Below are 21,358 nucleotides of genomic sequence, written 5' to 3' on the forward strand. Positions count from 1 at the left end.
AAAAAATATTTATTTATTTATGCATATAGAACTGGGGTATGGGCTAGAGGTATGGGGCAGTGAGAGGATTCACCAGGGACAGAGTGGGGAGCAGAGCAGCTGGATCTACTGAAATACACTGCTGAGGGGAGCAGTGGGCAAGATAGGAGAGGTCTGGTGCACCATGTGGGCTACCTGGCCGAAGATTGAACTGGTAATGAAGCAGCTTTAGCTTCCTAGTGCTGTGCTTCAGCACATTACTCTCCCACCAGGGAGAGCCAGCCAAGGGCAGTTTGACTGAAAACCAATGAACCCCAAGACAGGTAATCTATAATAAAGACTTGATCAGTAACTTCTGCAATCCTATCTCCCCTCTCTTTTGTTTTTTAATTACCCCTTAAATAAACACCAAAGAGACACAATTTGGGCTAATACCTGAGATTTTTGCTCCCTGATTTACAAATCCAAGATAGCAAATAATCATTATTGTGTTATTCATTATTGTTTCAACAAAGCACTGTGGTCTCAAACTTCAGTGTACATAAGATTCATCTGGAGGGCTTTTTTTTAAAGTTTATTTTTACATCATTTTGTACATTTTTTTTTTTTGCCATCTCAATTGTAATCCCCGCGGGTTTCCCATCACCAAGTCACCTGTGTGCCATCACCATAATCCCGAGCACTTCCCTCCCCCCACCCCAACCCCCGTTTTCTATCCCATTCCCCACTCCACCCCATCTGGAGGGCTTTTTAAAAATTCAAATCCCCATTCTCTACCTTCTGAGATTCTAATTCAGTTGGTTTGACTTAAAGCTAAAAGCTGAGTTGTTTGGGAAGCACTTCAGATGCCTGAGTTAGGAGAGACTCATTGGTTAAATAGAAGCATAGTTTCCAGGGGTCAGAAGTCTGGGTGAAGATCTTTCTTGGCTTGGCTATTAATCTGCTATAAACTCTTGGATAAATTATTGAGTGCCTCTTGTTTTCTTCCTCTGTCTTGTTTCTTGTGAGGACTAACTAAGATAATTCAAACATTTATTGATGCTAAAAATGTTACTAATTAATTATGTATTAATATTTATTTAATTTGTATATGATTGTGTAGTAAGTATGATAGTTACTACTGTAACAGTAATTATAAGTAACATTTTAAACATTATTATTAGCATTCAAAGCAAGCCCTATGTTAGTCCTTAAGAATACATTCTTTAGACCGTTCCTGGTGGTGCAAAGGGTTAAAATGCAGCACTACTAGACGCTATCTGTCTGTCAGTCATTGCAGCATGAGTTTGGTCCCATGATCCGGTGGCTTTGCAGACCCCTTCTGACTGCCTGCTGCTCCCCTCATCAGTGTATTTCACTTGATCTGCCTGTTCTGCTCCCTACTCTGTTACTGGTGAACCTCTCTCACACACCCCCATTTCTGGCCTGTAACCCCAGTATGCATAAATAAATAAATATTTTTTTAAACATACATACTCAAAAGAAAGAAATAGCCTCTCGTGATAACATAAGACTTTTTAAAAAAAAGATTTTATTTATTTATGCATGCAGAAATGGGGTCTGTTCCTCCATGTACGTCAGCTCCCTGGCCAGGGATTGAACTCAGAGCTGCAGTGGCTGCGGATAGCTTCATATTGCTGAGATTGAACCCCTTGTACCAGCAGGAAAGCTCTAGCAGAGAGACATGTAAAGAAACTGGGTTTACTGCTTGGTTCTGGACTGGTTGAAACAGATGTGGGTGAGAGACCTGTGGGGAGGTTAACAATGGCATATTTATCTTGCTTTTGCTCCTTCTGTCCCAGATGTGCCTGAGCCCCCTCTGTCCCTTTTCTTTGTGTTCCTACCAGAAGGTTCCTTAGACTTGTGGCCCTGCTTTGGACTAACCTTGTTTGGCTGGACATTTATCCATGAGGGAATGGGTAACTTCGGGTGCTTGACTTGAATACTATATTCTTTTCCTTCTGTGTTGCACACTAATTGTATTAAAGTTCCGTTTCAGGGCCCTCCCTCGTGGTGTGATGGGTTAAAGCACAGTACTATGAAGCTATCCCTAGTCACTGTAGCACAAGTTCAATCCCCGGCCAGGGAGGTGACCCACGTGGTGTGGCAGACCTCTCCTGACCCGCCTGCTACTCCCCTCAGCAGTGTATTTTGGTCATTCTGCCTGTTCTGCTCTCCACTCTGTCTCTCACCCCTCACACCTCTGGCCCATATCCCAGTTCTGTATGTATAAATAAATAAATCTTTTAAAATAAGTTCCTTTTCATTGAAGGTCTTACGCACTAGAGTATGTTTTATCTTGATGTGGTGGGTGGCAGAACCTATTTAGAAAGGGCAGGTTTGGGGGAATCTAGGGTGCCCCTCAATCTGACCTGTAACAATTCTTAAACATTTCCTTTCAAAAATAATAACCTACTTAATATTTTCAATTAGGAAATAAGATTTAAAAAATGATTTTTTTCCTATACTCTGAAACTTCTGACACCAAATGTGTCATTTTTCTACCTTTAGCAATTTTTCAGTTCTTGGCAAGACCCACTGGGTATCCTACAGTTTAACTCATCTTTTACTCAAAGAGTCCTGGACTAGCATGAAACCTACTGGGCAAGTCTGTGAAAATGTCCTCTCCCTACACTTCAGATGTCCATCGCCAGCCCACATGGTTGGTTACCTGCATTTTGGACCTCCTGACTGGGCATTGGAGCTTCTTGTGATCCCCTCCTCAGCTTCAGTGATTTGCTAGAATGGCTCAGAGAACCCGGAAAACAGTTTGTTCACTAGATTACTAGTTTACTATGAGGCTGCAACTCAGGAAGAGCCAGTGTAAGAGATGCCTGGGGTGAAATACGGGGCAAGGGCTATAGAACTTCCTTGCTTTCTCTGGGTCTGCCAGCCTTCCAGGAACCCATACGCTCTCCAAATCCCAAACCCTTCTGGTCAGAGTTAAAAATAGAGGCTTTAACCATTGGTGGTTGAACTCTATCTCCAACTGCTTTCTCCTCCCTGGAGATGTGGAGGGTGGTTGACCTGTCAGTTCCAATCCTTTAAGAAAGTGGTTGGTTCCCCCTGGCAACCAGAGTTCCACCTTTAGGGACTTTCTCATCTGTTTCAAGCAGCCAAAGGCCAAGAAACAAGCACAGTTTCTTCACATGTCTCTCTCTACTCTATGTGTCCTCCTCAGAGCTCCTTCTGGCTCTCCATCCTGCTTCCTTCTTCCTAAAACTCCTTTCCAGATTCCTCTCTTCTCTGTTCAGCTCCACCCTCCTCCTGGGTGGAGCAGGGAGCGTGGAATCTCCCCTTTTCCTGGGTCCACCCTGTTACAGAGTCAGTAGAACAATGATTCATGTTCACTGTGAAGAACCCTGAGATGAGTGAGAAGCAAAAGAATCTCGAAAAGTCCACCAACCAATCAAGTTTGCAAGCTGCAGGAAGAAAAGCATGAAATAACAGCCTGCCTGCACTGTACATTTAGGATAATATACTCAAACAACTTTTTATCCTTACATCTTCCCAAGCACAGATAGCACTGGCTAAATTAACACTGCGAGACCAAGGGATTGCTTTGAAGCTATGAACAATTAAATAAGTCTGTTAGTAACAAGCCCTTATTTAACTGAACATGTTATAAATTAACTAGTTATCTTCTTTCCTTTGCTAAATAATAATTTCCTGTATTCTTTTTGTATATGTAATTTACCTCTATAAACCCAGGCCAAAAACTCCGGAAGTAGTGAAATCTGCTATTGATTTCTCAAGTCCAGATCCTCAGTTTGGTTCTTTAATAAATTTTTCATTTACCAAACTTTTAATTCACTTCCCAGGGGTGATTATTTCAGTAGACAGCTTCAATTCAGCTACCAATATCCTACTAGACCTTCCCAGGATTTACTCTATAAAGGACAAGAATTAGAAAAGAGACTCGTCTTACCCATGCAGAAATTTTGTTTAGCAGAATCCTTTTCTTTGAAGGATTTGTATTTTTCTTGATAGACTGTGATTTCATACTGGAGAGAAATACAATGTGAAATTATGACCTTTGCTTGCAAGAGTATCCTCGTGCCCTCCCCACTTCCACTGTTTTATATTGTGGATTATTGAAAGGTAACAGAACATGCCAACCCCAAAACTGTGGTATAAGGATCATTCTGAGGTGAGGGCAACCAAGAAGCAAATATGAAAAAATTTTTTGCTTTCCTCCAAAAAGCCCTTACCTAACGGTATGACATAAATTTGTAAAGGTGATCCCCCTCTGTCTCCTTTCTAACAGGAAAGTAAGAAATGTTGATTACCCAGACAACGCTAAATCTTTATTAGACTATAGAGGACACCAGAGAAATTTGCATAGCAAACTTTACTAACTTTTATTAGTTCCCTCATATAGTAACCTTTCTTTTTCTTTTTCTTTTTTTTTTTTTTAAAGATTTATTTATTTGTGCATACAGAACTGGGGTACAGGCCAGAGGCTCAGGGGCGGCGAGAGGCTTCACCAGAGACAGAGCGGGGAGCAGAACAGGCAGATGGACAAAGTACACTGCTGAGGGGAGTAGTGGGCGGGTCAGCAGAGGTATGCCACGCCATGTGGTCACCTCCGGGGCAGGCGGGAGTGGCTTTAGCTTCTCAGTGCTGTGCTTTACCCACTGCGCCACAAGGGAGGGCCTTTTTTATTTAAACAGGTTTTCTTTTCTTTCTTTGAATTTTTACTTATTTATGCATACAACACTGAGGTACAGGCTAGAGGTGCAGGGGCTGTGAGAGGATTCACCAGAGACAGTGGGGAGCAGAACAGGCAGATCAAGGAAATACACTGCTGAGGGGAGCAGCGGGTGGGTTAGGAGAGGCCTGCCACACCCTGGGGGTCACCTCTGGGGCCAGGAATCAAACTTGAACTTAAGGGGCTGTGGCTAGCTTGCAGTGCTGCATCCTAACTCATTGTGCCACCAGAGAGGGCCCAATAGTTATCTTTCTATAATGTGCTACCCTAGAACTCAAAGTCTGTTTTCTCTAGATTAGTTAAAACAGAAAAAAAAAAAAAAAAGAGGGGAGGAAGGAGTTCGTATTTTCTGTTAGGTTTATGATTCTATAATCATCAAAACAATTTTAATCCATCAAAAATAGGGTGTTGCTGGTAGTAGTATTGGTTTCAATAGTTTAAATCAGAACAGAAAGACATGTAAAAATCCATGTCCAGACTAGTGGATAAGAGTGTAGTCTCAGGCCCTTCCATTGATCAGACAACTGGTAAACAGCAGAATCAAAGTTCAAATCCAGGATTGTCTGACTCCAGAGGCTGAACTCTTTTTTTTTTTTTTTTAAACTTTATTTATTTATTTTTAAAGATTTATTTATTTATGCATACAAGAACTGGGGTACAGGCCAGAGGTGGTGGTGGGGGGGAGGATGAGAGCATTCAGCAGAGTGGGGAAAGCAGGCAGATATACTGAAATATACTTGCCAAGGGGAGCAGCGGGCAGGTCAGGAGAGGTCTGCCATGCCGGATGGGTCACCTCCCTGGCTGGGTTCTTTTTGGGTTCCTTGAGTAATTAAAATAGCATCAGGCAGATTAGCAGGAGTAAAAGATCAATTTAATTGCACATTTATGGGGAATCTATGTAGAAAGAGGATTCCAGAGACAATGAGGCATAATGGGGGTATGTATCTTGAGCTAAGGAGTGGGATAGAAGTCTGGGGCTTGGAGCAGCACCTGAAGACTTCCATGATGAGCAAAGGGTGATTTGTATGATGAAGACCAGATGTTCTGTAATTAGATGTGCCATCTAGAGAGGCTCTTCAGATGGAAAGTTTATATCTGGTTATAACCCTAACCTGGGGTAAAACCTCTTATTTTCTATTTTTTTTTTTTTTAGGTAGTTAAGGGAGTCATAAAAGTTTCTCATGAGACTGCAGGACCTGGGTTGCCCTCAACCTGAAATAATCAGGCCTAAGTGGCTCATGCTTGGGGAGGCCTGTTTTGAACATCTGGGGGAAGGCCTATCTTTCTGCAGGTCTCAGAAAAGGATGCAGCCAGAAAGTGAATATGATGTTTTTCATCTCTCTGCTTTCCCCCTTTGGGAATTCCTGTGGAGATGCTAATGATGATAGTTGACATGGATCAAAGGCAGACAAAACACAAGGTAGAAATTGCTAGAAGGAGCCTAGCTGATGGAATAGAAACCCCCTGAGGAATCCACTCCTGAATGATTAAAAAACAGCAGCCTAGCCTTTAAAGTTTGAAGTTGAATATTGGCAAGGAAGCTACCCTCCGACTTGCTAATGAGCAAGGAGAAAGGTTCAGAGAAAATGATGCTTTCTGCTATATTATCCTAAAATAGGAACCAAGTTGGTTATCCACTTTTAGTTTTTTAGCAACAGAAGAGAGTTTAGGCTGCACTTAAGTTCATATAAAACACATATCTCTGTGGGTGTGACTATTTCTCTTTAAATAGGTTGTAAAGCTGAGGACATTTCTTGTCCTCCTAGAACCTAAGCAAGGTTTCCTGCACCACTGATAATCAGTACATTTGTTGATGCTGTTATTATTTTCAGTGTAAACACAAATAAATAGTGAATGTAAAGGAACATATCATTCATTTGCTGTTCTAGGGATTTTGCTTGTCTAATAGGATAGTTCAAAGTTATGAATAAGGGCCTCCCTGGTGGCGCAGGGGTTAAAGATAGTGCCATCCAGCTACTGCCAGCCACTACAGCAAGTTTGATCCCCTGTAGGTCAGAGAGCTATCCACATGGCACAGTGGACCTCTCCTGACTCCCCTCAGAAATTATTTCAGAACATCTGCCTATTCTGTTCTCCACTTTTTCTGGTGAGCTCACACCCCAGTTCTTGTATGCATAAATAAATTAATCTTTAAAAACAACAACAGAATTATGAATAAGCTGAAAAAATACCTCATTATGTGTGACTTTCAACTGAAAGATGTCTGGAAGGTGCATATTCAAGAGAAATTAAAAAGCAGAGGAAGCCAGAAATTAAGATGGATATTTGAAAAAAAAATCTAAAAAAGAGTTAATTCCACTTGTTAAAATGACAAAAACTTAAATCTTAAGCTTACTTTGTAAAATGAGTTGGGGGTGGTAGGGGCTGAACAGGGCATGTTCTTGCAGGTTTCTCAGCTGTGACATCTTGAGATATCACAGGGGGTTTACTCAGGATGACAGTAAGGGAATAGTAGACCAAACTTGTTCATATATATTCTAGCACATTAATCAGTTAATCAACTATTCCTTCTTCACTACCCCTGTTAAATAACAAGACACAAATGAGTTAATTTTAAAGATCTAATTGGCTTTATTATACGATTCATGAATCAGGCAGCATCCCATTTAACAAGAAGACACTACAAACAGCTGTACGAAATTAAAAGGTTTTATAGGCAGAAAGAGGGCAAGTTGAAGGAAGAGGATTTAGTTCAGGTTTAGGTAATCGATCTATGAGGAATGGATAAAGGTTTTGCAACAGATTATCTACTTTCTTGTGGGGAATAGAAAAGAGTACTCATTGGTCTCGACCAGAAAATTTCCTACTCACCAGTTAAGACCACTTTCCTGGGGAAGGTTGAAGCTGCAGGGGGCTTGAAAACAACAGTTAGGTTAGCTAGCTATTACATCTTTTTGTAGGTTTAGCACAAACGTCTCCATTTTGGGCCTATTATCTTTTTTAACATCCCAATTCAACTCTCTTCCCCCTTCCTACAGCTTTTAAGTCTGTGATTCACCAGAAGGTACCCACAATTTAGCACAATGGGGCGATCAGGAGGAACCCAGTAAGTTTGCAGAATGAGTGAAATCTGCAGGATTAGGTTCTACTGCTTTATTAAGCACCGCTAGGGTCAGACCCGCGTCCAGTTCAGAGCCTAGTACAAGTCAAGCTCTCTCCCTTCCCCAGTAAGTCTAAACTGGTGCCAGCACAGCGACAGGCCACAGTGGTTCTCATTACAGGGTAACTTGAGTTGTTCGGAAATCTGGGAGAGGATTTTGCAATCAGCGACCTTAATATAGTTAGGGCACAGCCGGTACAAAAGTGGGAGAGCACCCGCCATTGCTTCAAAGCAGCTCCAAACTGACTTTTTTTAAGGACGCCAGTGGACCAAAAACAGCCGGAACCCTTGGCTAGCTACTGAGCTACTGCCGGACGGATAGTCGGCAGTAAAACTCGTGGCGCCCTTTTGCCTACAGAATCTTGTTGTCAGAGCAACCGTGGGCGTCACCAACTGACAGCGGAAATAAGACCCAAAGAGTACACGTCTCCAGCCCCGGGACGCATCCGCTACGCAGGCGCATCAGTATTTTATTGCTGTAGTTCTCAGCATGTAGACGTATTCTGCGCCTGCGCACGAGTGGGCCAGCCCCTCGGCCTCCTTGTACGCCTGCGCAAAAAGGCCACTCCAGGAGGGCGGGACCGGGCTAGGGCGGCGCGCACGCGCAAACACTCCATCCGCCGGGGTCGTCGGGTGCGTCGGGCTTGTGAGGAGCGCGGGCCGGAGTTCCAAACGCTTAACCATGTCGGCGTCGGTGGTGTCTGTCATCTCCCGGTTCTTAGAAGAGTACTTGAGCTCCACTCCTCAGCGTCTGAAGTTGCTGGACGCGTACCTCCTGTATATACTGCTGACCGGGGCGCTGCAGTTCGGTTACTGTCTCCTCGTGGGGACCTTCCCCTTCAACTCTTTCCTCTCGGGCTTCATCTCTTGTGTGGGAAGCTTCATCCTGGCGGGTAATAATACTGAAATCGAAATAAGTGATACTTTGGCGCGCTGCTTTTATTTCTCCTCACTCTTCTTTATATCAGATCGCTGCTCAGTGAAGTTAGGAGAAAATCCTCTTGTGAATGGGGAAACTGAGGCTCGGAAGGGTGGTCACATGCCGCCCAAGGTTCGAATTGAATCGCTGAAAAATCCTCCACACTACTGCTCAGTTGGTGATCCACTTCTGTTATATTGATCCAGGGGAAACGCCATTCCAAACTTAACTTAGCTTTCAAGTCGATAGACTTGTGAAAAGAAGGGCCCGTGTGAAGCATCTCTCACCTTGGCCTAATCACCACTAGTCTGGTGAAGTGTACCGGTGAACAGTGTGAATAGAGGTGCTTTGCTTGTTGCCCCATCCTCTATGACTTTTAGCAGCGCCAGCTTTTTTTTTTTTTTTTGGTAGATGAAACTTCCTTTACTTTCCTGAGTTATGGACTGGCGTGGTAGCCAGTCCAGTTTAGCTGTCATATGTACCTTTCCAGCCACTGGTTTCTACTGCTCCTTGATTTTCCAAACTTGTCAATTGCTATTTCCAAAATAGCTTTAGGATTGTCTGCAGACATTTGCAGGAATTCTCTGCTTAAAATTATGATTTATAGAATACTTTTTACACAAATTGCTAGTTCACACTCAAGCCCTGAGGTACTCTGTCTTTTCTTTCTCAGAACTTAAAGTAAGTATAAGGACTTAGTGACTTGTGCACTATCGTGGTATGGAATTGAGGAGTTAGCCTGTTAATTTATTATCTTTGAGTTTTGTCCTGGATGACCAAGTTCTGGTTCTCTGTGACAGCATCCTGGCCATCAGGAACTGATGTGTTACTGTCATCAGATACACTATCCTCTTCCTTGTAGATTCTCCCCCCACCTGCACCAATACTGTTAATGACTAAGAATTTTTAGCCTGACTGGGGAAACCATCTTTTTTAAAAAAAGATTTATTTATTTATTCATACAGAACTGAGGTACAGGCCAGAGGTGCGTGGTGGTGAGAGGCCTTACCAGAGACAGAGTGGAGTGCAGAACAGGCAGACTGAGGAAGTATACTGCTGAGGGGAGCAGCGGGTGGTCAGGAGAGGTCTGCTGTGCCATGTGGGTCACCTCCCTGGCCAGGGTTGGAGCTCGTGCTACAATGGCTGCAATGGCTTCATAGTGCTGAGACTTAAACTACTAGGGATACCCTGGAGAATAATCTTAACCTCTGGAAACTGAAGATTTTGTTTTCTGTGTCTGGGAAGAGCAGGAATAGATCAGGGCCTGAAGCCTGATTTTTAAAAAGAAAAAGGAGCCTTTTCCATGCTGAAGTCGCTTTGGGCCCTAAGCCTGTTTGGTGAGAATGACTCCTCAGGGCTAGTTGGAAGAGTGGGTGTAGACTATAGTTGTAGATTACTAGTGTGATAAAGCCAGAAGTTTTTTGAGTATATATTTTTTCCTTATACCAAGTCCTGTTTCGGGGGCTGTTGTGGTTCAAATTGAATTAGCACAGTCACTTTCCTCTTCCCCAATAAGAAGTGCATGACTTGTCATTGAAGAGAATGCTTACAGAAAGGGCACTCACTAGTGGACTATGAGGGACTGGGATTTCTAAAACTGTTAGGTACCAGGTAGTTGGATCAGAGAAATGATATCCCCTATAAGAAAAGAAAAAGGTTCATGACAATTAGTTGTGAAAACTCAAGGGCATCATTTGCATTTCTTTTGACAGCATTGACCTTATTACATCCTGCTTCTCAACCATCTGTTAGTCCAGGTCTTCAACTGGGAAATTTCAAATCTGGAGTTTAACCGTTGTTGCTGTTGTTGAGAAGGAATGCCCTGTACCTGTATTATGCTGCATTTCTAACATCGTTGTGCTGGGTTTCGCTTGGAAGAGAAGGGAGGAGGTTAGTTTGACTAGAGAAAGAATTGTAGGAGATTATGTTGAAGAATTAGTGCTGATTGCTAGAACTTTGACTGCTAGGTCAAGAAATTTGGATTTTATTATGTAGATGATAGGAACAAGCTGAGATTAAAAAAAAAAGTTGAGTAAGGGAGAGACTTAAAATTGTTGTTAGCATGTAGGGTGAATTGAGAGGAAAAGTTCTTAGCTTGGTTCCCACATTTCTTTTTGTCAGACTGTTTTCTTACTTACCTTCTGCTTATGCAGAAGAGGGCATTTGTCAATCATGTGTTTTTTAAGAGTGACATTCCAGTAACTCTTGTAGTTTCCTTTTATACCTAATTGGAATCCCTCTTTCTGCTCATTAAAAAAAAAAAAATGCTCACTTATTTATGCATACAAGAACTGGGGTACACAGGCCAGAAGTGTAGGGTGAAGGGGGGGTGTGAGAGGATTCACCAGAGACTGGGGAGCAGGACAGATAGATATACTGAAATACACAGCTGAGCAGCAGGCAGGTCAGGAGAGGTCTGCCAGGCCATGTGGATCACCTTCCTGGCCAGGGATCTAACTCTGTGCTGCAGTAATTGTGGACAGCTTCAAAGTGCTGCACTATAACCTATTGCGCCACCAGGGAGGGACCTCTTTCTGCTCATTTAAAGTACTATTTAGAAGCACTATTTGGAAAACATCAAGCTCACTTAAAATAACTTTTTGATCTTAAAATCAGTTTTTAAGTCATTTCACAATTTTGGTCAGTTCTGTTTTCTTAGTCTATATAAAATTATTATTATTATTATTTATTTATTTATTTTTAAAGATTTATTTATTCATTCATACAGAACTGGGGTACAGGCCAGAGATGTGGAGGGTGAGAGGATTCACCAGGGACAGAGCGGGGAGCAGAACAGGCAGATCGACAAAGTACACTGCTGAGGGGAGCAGTGGGCGGGTCAGGAGAAGTCTGCCATGCAATGTAGTCACCTCAGGGGCAGGTGGGGATCAAACTCATGCGGAAGTGTCCTAAGCTTCTCAGTGCAGTGCTTTAACCTGCTGCGCCACCAGGGAGGGCCCCTATATAAAATTATTTAAAAAAAAGATTTATGCATACAAGAGCTGGTGTGCAGGCTAGAGGTATCGGGTGTGTATGTGTGAGAGAGGATTCACGAGAGACAGAGTGGAGAGAAGAATAGGCAGATCTACTGAAATATACTGCTGAGGGGAGCAGCAGGTGAGACAGGAGAGGTCTACTGTGCCATGTGGGTTACTTCCCAGGCCAGGGGTTGAACTCAGAGCTGTAGTGGCTACAGATAGCTTATAGTGCTGTGACTTAACCCCTTGCGCAACTAGGTAGGCTCCTATATGAAATAATTTTGGACTAAAAACCAGTTTTCTCTTAGTGTACAAATCCCACAGGGGTTTGGATTTGAAAAGCATGGAGGCTTAAATCAGTGCTTTTTTCCGTCACATGGTTGGTATTGAGCTCTGGGACTGGCAGCATTTATTTGCTGATAGACAATTGTCTGTCAGATTTTGGTGAGATAATGTAATATTATCTCCCATAGTTGCTATCTAAGAAACAAAGAAGTTTACCAACCTTGTATCTGAGAATTCAGTTTCTAAATCATATCCATTGCTACCTCTTCATCCAGGGTGACTCAGGCTCTATGTATCTGTCCTCACTGGTCTCTTAGCCACTGGTTTCGAGGCTATCTCTCAGCTTTGTTTTGCAGGCTTAATTTGACTGCAAATCTGTGTTAACTATCCATATAAAATCTGCGCCTAGTTTCTGAAGAAAATTTAAAATTTTCCATGGCATACAGGTTTTTTCATGATCTGATCCTGTCCTTATCTCTACCTTCCTCTCTTCTGCTGCTTCTGTATTTTACGCACCAGCATTATTGGATGCTTGTTATTCCTGGAGCCTGCTGAGCTATCAGGCTATTTACCTTTGCTTGACTGCTTGGAAGATTCCTTCTTAGACCTATCTAAGCTCAAGCACTTCTCTTTGGAATCTCTGAGTGTCCCAGTAGATTTAGGTCTTTCTCTTATATTTGTGTGTGTGTGTGTGTGTGTGTGTGTGTGTGTGGATGGATGGGAGGAGTGAGGAAGGGGCAATGGAAGGAGAAAGGGAAGAGAAATAGGGAGGGCAGGAAAAGGGAGGAGGAGAGAAAAGCACCTGAGAGCCTTTTTATAATGTGCTGTATTTGTCTTCCCTCTGCAAGGTGAGCCATTTGAAGGTGGGGGCTGACTTTTCATTTTGTATCCTCATTGTTTAAACTGTATATTAAAATGTGAGCATTCGTATAAGAGTTAAAGAAACACTGAGAAATTTTGTGCCGGGTTGAGTCAAGTACTGAGTATTCAGTAGTAGAATGCAAAAATGATCGATGCTCTCACAGAGTTTATAATCTAGTGGGAAATACAGAGCAGTAACTATGGATATCTTGCTGTGATGGAGAATTGTTCGTGAGAATAGGAACACGGACGGGCACTCAACCCAACCCAATGGTCCAGTAATACGTTCTTTGTATATTTGCTTTCCAAAAATATGCTTATAACTCCTCTTCAATCTCTTCTATATTTCCACTTTTATCATCAGTTGATCCTCTTGCTTTATTTTTCCACTAAAAAAAGACTAGAATTCTTTTCTCTTCCCACCTAGAAATCACAGCAACTCATCTGTGCCTTTACCCTTATTCTCTCTCCCACCCCCCCTTCCCCTCTTATTCTTTGTGGGACTTCTCACGAAGATAGAAACTGTGTTCCTTTCCTGTCAAAGACCAACTCCTCGCCTTGGTGCTGTGGATCCAGTCTTCTTTGCTCATTTAGATCCTCAGCTTCTGCAGTCATTCTGTTCAGCATCATTAATTTCTCTCCATTGCACACACTTGCTCTGTTATTATCCAATTAAGAAAAGTTTTATTTGACTCCAGATACTCTTCCAGCTACTATTGTTTCTTTCATCTCTGTCATCACAGAATTGTTTGAAAGAATAGTTCCTGTTTCTGCTTTCTCAATTTCCATTCATACCTTAGCCGACTCTTTGTGGTAGTCTGACCCCACCACTCCAGTGAAACTGTTCTTACCATGTTGCAAAATGTAATAATGGTCACCTTATATGAAGGTTCAACATTTAGTGTTTAAGAGTCAACTGCTTCCTTCTATGTAAAATACTTTTTCTGAAGCTTTTATTGTACTACACTCCTATTTGAGGGTGTGGTTCTAGTCTCTTTTTTTCTCTGTTTTTCTTTCACAGGTAAGGTTAAATATCAATATAACTACAGTTGCCACATTTGTATTTTTCATTTTGAACTGTCTGTTGAATTCCAGTTTTAGAAATGTAGTTACCTTCTTGACATCTGTCTGATACGCACCTTCAGATTGAACCTTCCCACCCAGCGCCTGCCTTTTCTCTAATGAATACATGGTGTCAGTATTTGTTGAGTTGTTGAAGCCAGAAAAGTTTAGGTTTTCTTGACTCTTTGATTTCTTTTATCCCCTACATGTGTCTAGTAAGCCCTATGTTTTCCAAAATAAAGCCTGTGTCTCTTTACCTCTCTCAGTTTTGGTAAATGTTTTGCTAAATGAGTAAACATTTAAGGAGATAGAGTAAATTAGAACTGCTAAAATGTAGTGAGCTGCCTCAGGAGGGAGAACATTTTCACCTTTGGAAGTGCTCAGGGAGCACTGAAGGATCTTTTTTGGGATCTTTGAACAGAGTTTGTCTTTTTGATACCCCAGAGCAGCTGAGGGATATGACACTCCTATCAGTATCACAGACTCTGGGAGGTTTGTAATTCTCCACCTGGGGATGGCTGATCAGATTCTGGAAATGGTGCGTCTACTTTGGAAAGCTTCCCAGGTGATTCACACCGCCTCCCTCAGCATATGCACCGGAATAGCGCTTGGGCCTTTTAGGCATCAGTTCTGCATTGGTGTTTATGACCTCCAGTATTCTTTCCATCCATGTGGGACTCTTGATTCTTATGTGGTCGTTGATGTTACTTGGGTTATGAGATCGTTCATCACTTTACCCCTTCTCCATGGGGAGTTTCTCTTTTGTCCTCTCATATTTCCTGCAATACTATTCTATTGTTATCTGGCCCAAGAGCCACTATTAATAATTTGGTATCTATTTCTCCAGTTTACCCCCAGCTAAAGCAAGTGAGGAAATAATGGTATCTAGTTATCTGCCTGTAGCTTTAAAAGAGAATTATGGAATTATGGAATGAAAGATTTTTTTTGGCCTTTTTCACTTCAAATATCTTGGATGTTTTTATTACCAATGTATAGAGAATTTATCTCACTTTTTGGGAATAACTTCATTGCATATCTGTAGAGCAATTTATTTTTTAAAGATTTATTTATGCATACAAGAACTGGGGTCCAGGCTAGAGGTGTGGGACTAGGGGGAGGGAAATGATTCATCAGAGACAGAATGGGGAATAGAACAGGCAGATTGACTGAGATACACTGCTGAGGGGAGCAGCGGGCGAGACAGGAGTGGTCTGCCACGCCATGTGGGTCAGCTCCCTGGCTGGGTTTCGAACTACTGGCGCAGAGGCTGCAGATAGCTTCATAGTGCTGTAATTTAACCCCTTGCATCAACAGGGAGGTCCCATATAGTGCAGTTTATTTTAAATAATTCCTTGACATTTGGACTTATTTTCATTTTTTTCTTTCAGTTTTACAAATATGCTATCAGAAAGTCTTTGTTAAAAGGTAAAAACACTTTAAATATTAGTAGACATTGCCAGTGATTCTCCCAAATGGATCAACAATATGTGCTAGCCATAGCAGGATTTTTTTTTTAATTTTTCCATCATTTTGTGCATTTTTCCATCTCAGTTGTAATCCCGTGGGCTTCCCATCACCAAATCACCCTGTGCCATCTCCATAGTCCAGTACACTTCCCTTCCCCCACTGTTTTTGATCCCATTCCCTATTCCACCCCCATAAAATGTCTCTGGTATATAGCTGTTCATTATTATTATTTTCTCGCCTGGGCCATTATACTCCTTACAGCAGGATTTTTATTGATTGCTCTTGCTTCAATCAGTGTCCTTCATGTTTTGAAGGGTCTGGTTGCCTGAAAAGATTAGTGGTGCCTCTGTAGTGTTTACATGTTTAAGCATAATGAAAACTCTGTTGCCATGGTGACAGACTGGTGAACAAATCTGGTAGTTCTCTGACATTTGGTTAGATCTCATTGCTTTTTTTGTTTAGTGATGGAATGAATGCTAGCCTGAAGCAAATTGGGGTTTCTTAAGTAGTGTAGTCATTTATTACAGGCATAAAGGTTCTTTGAAAGAGTATACTTCTGGAGCTACTTTTCATGTCAAGTGGTGACCATGTCTGATATATTAGATTGAATCTTCAAGGTTATAGAATGTGGCAGCAGCCAGTTCTCTGTCAAAGTTACATAGCTTGGGTCTTTGTCCTTTTTTGAAACAAGCAGCTGCTAGAATTTTGAGGTTAAAGATATGGATAAACGTTGTATTTTTGTCTCTGTTATGCAGTGTTATACATCCTATTAGAAACTAATTCATTGTTTAACTTTTGTTATTTAATCAAATTCCTTTGTTACTATCTGAGTTATACTCTCATCTAGGTATTATAAATTTAATCAGGAGATAGGAGAGTTTCGAATTCTTTATGTGAATGTATCTTTTCCCCACTGCATAAGTCTTTGGTTTTTAGCCTGAGAAGTCATATTTTCTCTTTTAACAGTTAATAGCATGACAGTGTATAACTTCATGAATTTTTTTTGGTAGGGTGTCTTTTTTATTTATTTATTTACTTGTATTTTTACATAATTTGGTGCCTTTTCCCACCTCAGTTGTAATCCTTGTGGACTTCCCATCACCACTTCACCCATGTGCCATCACCACAGTTCCATGCACATCCCCCGGTCATCCATTTTTGATCCCATTCCCACTCTACCCCTGTAAAATGTCTCTGGAATATAATTGTTTATTATTAATTTTCCCCCCTGGTCCTTTATGCTCCTGCTATGAGTGAAACCATCTGGTGTTTTTATCTTTCTGGCTTATTTCTTTAGGCATGATCCTTTCCAGCTCCATCCATGTTACTGCAAAAGACATGAATTTATGTTTTTGATTGCTGAATAATATTCCACTGTGCATATGTACCACATCTTTTTGATCCAGTCATCTACTTTTGGGCATTTGGGTTGATTCCATCTTTCCTATTATAAATAAAGCAGCAATAAACATGGAGGTACAGGTGTTTTTTTTTGAATCAGTGTTTTTATGTCTTTTGGGTATATATCTAGGAGTGGGATTGCTGGGTTATATGGAAGCTCCATGTTTAGCAGTTTGAGGAACCTCCAAACAGTTTTCCATAGTGGTTGTACTAGTTTGCATTCCCACCAGCAATGCAGGAGAGTTCCTTTTTCTCCACATCCTCGCCAACATTTGTTGTTGCTAGTTGTTTGAAGACCTGCCATTCTTACTGGGGTGAAGTGGTATCTCACTGTGGTTTTAATTTGCATCTCCCTTATTACAAATGATGTTGAACTTTTTTCATATGCTTGTTGGCCATCTGCATTTCCTCTTTGGAGAAGTGTCTTTTTAGCTCTTCTGCCCGTTTTTTGATGAGTTGAGTTTCATCAGTTCTTTGAATATCTTTGTGATCAATCCTTAATCACTAGTTTTGTGTGAGAAATTTTTTTCCCCATCAGTGGGATGTCTGTTTTTTGTAATGTCTCTTTTGCTGTACAGAAGCTGTTTCACTTGATGTAGTTCCATCTGTTTATCCTTCCCTTCACTATAACTTGATGAATTTTTAAGTTCACTCACATAACTGCCACTAAGATCAACTCTTAGAACGTAACCAGAGCCCAAAAGACCTCCGTGCACCTTCCCAGTCATCTCTCCCACAATGAAAGACAAAATCAATTGTATTATCTGACTTGTATTGTAGATTGGTTTTGCCTCATTTTAAACTTTTATAAGTGGAATCATACAGAGTATTCTTTTTGTGTTGGATTGTGTTCAACATTGTAATATTTGTGGATTTTTATCTGTGCTTTAAGGGTTTTTCATTGCTGTGTAGTATTCTGTTGTATGATTATGTTATAATTTATCCATTTTACTGTTGATAAATACTTAGATACCATTCTTGTGTACACTTTTTAATGTATACAGGCATTGTTTCTGTTAGAATTGTTGGATCATAGGGATGTGTGTGTGTTAGCAGTCATATTGCTTTATGTTTCTAGATTATCACTTGTGTTTTGCTTTTTTTACAGTTTGCCTGAGAATACAGATCAACCCACAGAACAAAGCGGATTTCCAAGGCATCTCTCCAGAGCGAGCCTTTGCTGATTTTCTTTTTGCCAGTATGATCTTGCATCTTGTTGTCATGAACTTTGTTGGCTGAATTGTTCCTGTTAACTGAGGAGTAGGAGACTAGGAAAATGTAAGTGGTGACCATAATCTTTGTCCCCTAATGTTGATTTTTTGAATAGAAATTGGAATGGCCAAGTTTTGACCATGGTTGGTGAGGTTCCCATTTTGCTGATAAGACATTTGCAGAATTTTCCATTGACTTGCAAAGCATACATTAATGTCCTCATGATTCGCCAGTGTTGCTGCTCTTGATCATTGCCTTCTCTTCTCACTGTTCTGCAAATCATTAAGATAACAGAAAATGAGAATTTGCCTGTAGCTAATACATTAATTTCTGCATCAATAGCTCCAAGAAAATAACTCTGAGATCTTGGAAGAGATATAAATTATAGGTTCTGCCTTTAGATTTGCTCTATAATTTTTTTCTGATTTGATCTTAAATGGCTTTAAATGCTGAACTGTTGTTTCTATAGTATCTAGTACAGTGCTTATACCTGACAGGTATACAGTAGATGCTGTATGAATGACTATGCCATTTGCTAATATGTGTGCTAAAGTGGAACTCAAGGGGGAGTTTGGGTTAGCTTGGGAGAATTAAAAATATTTGTTTTGTTTAGCTGTTCTCAAGGAGTTGTTGGTCAGGCATCTGGTTTTCTGCCTCTGAATTTCTTTTTCTTTTTTAAAGATTTATTTATTTACACATACAGAGCTAGGGTACAGGGCAGAGGTGTGGTGGGGTGAGAGGAGCAGAACAGGCAAATGGACTGAAATACACTGCTGAGGAGCGGCAGTGGGTCACCTCCGGGGCAGGATATCGAACTCTTGCTGCAATGGCTGTGATAGTTTCATAGTACTGTGCCACCATTGTGCCACCAGGGAGGGTCCTGCCTTTGAATTCCTAATATTCCAATACATTTGTCATTTTTCCTTTTTTTTTTTTAAGCAATAGAGCTCTATTTTCTAAATAACTCATATAAAATTTTAGTATGTAAAACAGCGGTAAAGCCAGAGTTGTCTTGATTGACAGAAGTTGCAAAGTCCTTTTTGCTTGTCTTCTCTTCTATCCTTCCCTCTTAAATAGAATCCTAAGGCTCCGAGAATATCACAGGTGTTTTCTAAACTGTGTATCAACACTGCCATTTTATATATGAAAAAACAGCCCACATCAATCCAGTGGTCTTCCCTGTAGCATAACCAAGTGGCAGAGTAGTGCTGTGTCCAGTGGTGGTCTTGGCTGAGGACTCTTCCGGTAAGAGTATCCTGTGGTACTCTATTTTTACCAAAGAATGAAATGACTTTTCCTTTCTACAACAAAATTTAGTGTTGCTGTCATTAGGTGGTAAAGAAAACAGAATCTTAGGAAATGTCATCCCGTTTGGGGGAAGACTATCTCAGGACCAAACCTTTTTCTGTCACCCTTGGAACTTTTATTTATTTATGAAGATTTACTTCATTTATGCATACAAGAACTAGGGTACAGGCCAGGGGTGTAGGTTGTGAGAAGATTCATCAGAGACAGTGGGAGGCAGAACAGGCAGATCTATATACTGCTGAGGGGAGCAGTGGGTGAGACAAGAGAGATCTGCCATGCCATGTGGGTCACCTCCCTGGCTGGGGATCGAACTCGTGCTGTAGTGACTGCAGATAGCTTCATAGTGCTGAGATTTCAACCCCTGTGCCATCGTGGAGACCCGCCGTGAAACTTCTAACATAAGCGTTAGATCAACAAAGTACAAAGTATATGTAATGTGATGGTGTCCTTTAATTTCTGGCATGAGTTAATCAGTTACTTAAAATATTGCATGATTCTGGGCCCTCCCTGGTGGCGCAGCGGGTTAAAAGCACCACACTGAGAAGCTAAAGCCACTTCAGCATGAGTTCAATTCCCGCCTGCCCCAGAGGTGACCACATGGCGTGGCAGACCTCTCCTGACCTGCCCGCTGCTCCCCTCAGCAGTGTACTTCATGTATTTGCCTGTTCTGCTCCCCACTCTGTCTCTGGTGAAGCCTCTTGCCACCTCTGGCCTGTACCCAGTTCTGTATGCACAAATAAATAATCTTTAAAAAAAAAATATTGCATGATTCCATTCCATTATTGATACTGCATCCAGAACAGTTCTCTTCAGGTAAGGTTTCATTTTGGTGCTGGTAAGTTGACAGAGATGGTTTATTTCTATGAAAACGCTTGAGAATTACTTCCCTCTACTATTCTCATACAGTTTAACTCTTTGGATACCTATTCAGGGCCTTCCCCTGCTACCCCTAACCCCTACCAAATGTGCTTTGTTTTTGTTTTTGTTTTTAGAGGTTTATTTATTTATGCATATAAGTACTGAGGTGCAGGTCAGAGATGTAGGAGGTGAGAGGATTCACCAGAGACAGAGGCAGGAGCAGAACAGGCAAATGGACTGGGTCAGCTCCCTGGCTATGGATCGAACTTGTGCTACAGTGACTGGGGATAGCTTCACAGTGTTGCGCTTTAAGCTGTTGTGCCACCAGGGAGGGCCTGCCATTAAATGCTTTGTTACTGGCAATACAGAGACAAGTAAAATGGGCTCCTACCTTCAAGAAGTGAACAGTGTAGTAGGAGTAGTTAGAGCCACACCAGAGATCTGTATACTGTGTTGTGGGAGCCAGAGGAGGCCACTGGTTTATTTGCAAGCAGAGACGGCAGACCTGGTGCCTCACCACCACAGCCTGGAGCAGCTAGTGAACAGTCCCACCACCACTGACCTTAGACTCGGAAACCTGAGTGACTCTCTGATAGTAACCTTGCTCAAAAGCCTTATGTCTTTGGATGGCTTTACTTTAGATATCTTTAAGTTTTTTTTTTTTTTTTTTCTAAATGAGTCATGGTGTATAGTTAAGAAGGAAACAGAGCAAACATTTCAGGCATGTTCTTTAGACTCCAGGAGATAGCAAATCATAGAAAATTATTACCTGGGTTGTCGTGATTGGAGGAGGACTCTGTTGCAGAGAACTTAGTATTTCAAAATTATGACATAACAGAGACAAGAATAGCAGGCTCAGCAGAAACTGCATCCTGCAGACCATATTATGTGGACAACTGAGGGCCAGTTGGGAATCATGGACCCAGAGCCAGGAATCTCCCAGCTTCAGGTCATAGTGTTGAATTGTCTGAGAGAGTATGTTCACAGAAAAATCTTCTGAGGCTTTTCACAGAGTTCCTTTATTTAATTGTTCTCTCAATTTTTAAATATTCACCTATTTGTCATTTTTTTAAAATAACAGTTTATTTTTACATCATTTTGTACATTTTTTTCCCATCTCAATTGTAATCCCTGTGGGTTTCCCATCACCAAGTCACCTGTGTGCCATCACCATAATCCCATGCACTTCCCTCCCC

The 21,358-nt window shown here is 41.4% G+C and overlaps 1 protein-coding gene across 1 annotated transcript in view; it reads left to right on the forward strand.

Moving 5' to 3' along the window:
* Positions 1 to 8,408: 8,408 nt before the first annotated feature.
* The window catches only part of DAD1 (defender against cell death 1), a 22,016-nt gene continuing 9,066 nt past the window's right edge, over positions 8,409 to 21,358 (forward strand). Inside the window, exons 1-2 of the mRNA XM_004694665.2 lie at positions 8,409 to 8,704; positions 17,893 to 18,062. Of these exons, the coding sequence (XP_004694722.1) occupies positions 8,494 to 8,704; positions 17,893 to 18,023 (342 nt within the window). The 5' untranslated portion in view covers positions 8,409 to 8,493 and the 3' untranslated portion in view covers positions 18,024 to 18,062. The remainder of the gene's footprint in view (positions 8,705 to 17,892; positions 18,063 to 21,358) is intronic.

Source organism: Condylura cristata, unplaced genomic scaffold (genome assembly GCF_000260355.1).
Source record: "Condylura cristata isolate star-nosed mole 26May11 unplaced genomic scaffold, ConCri1.0 scaffold00045, whole genome shotgun sequence".
Lineage (NCBI taxonomy): Eukaryota > Metazoa > Chordata > Mammalia > Eulipotyphla > Talpidae > Condylura > Condylura cristata.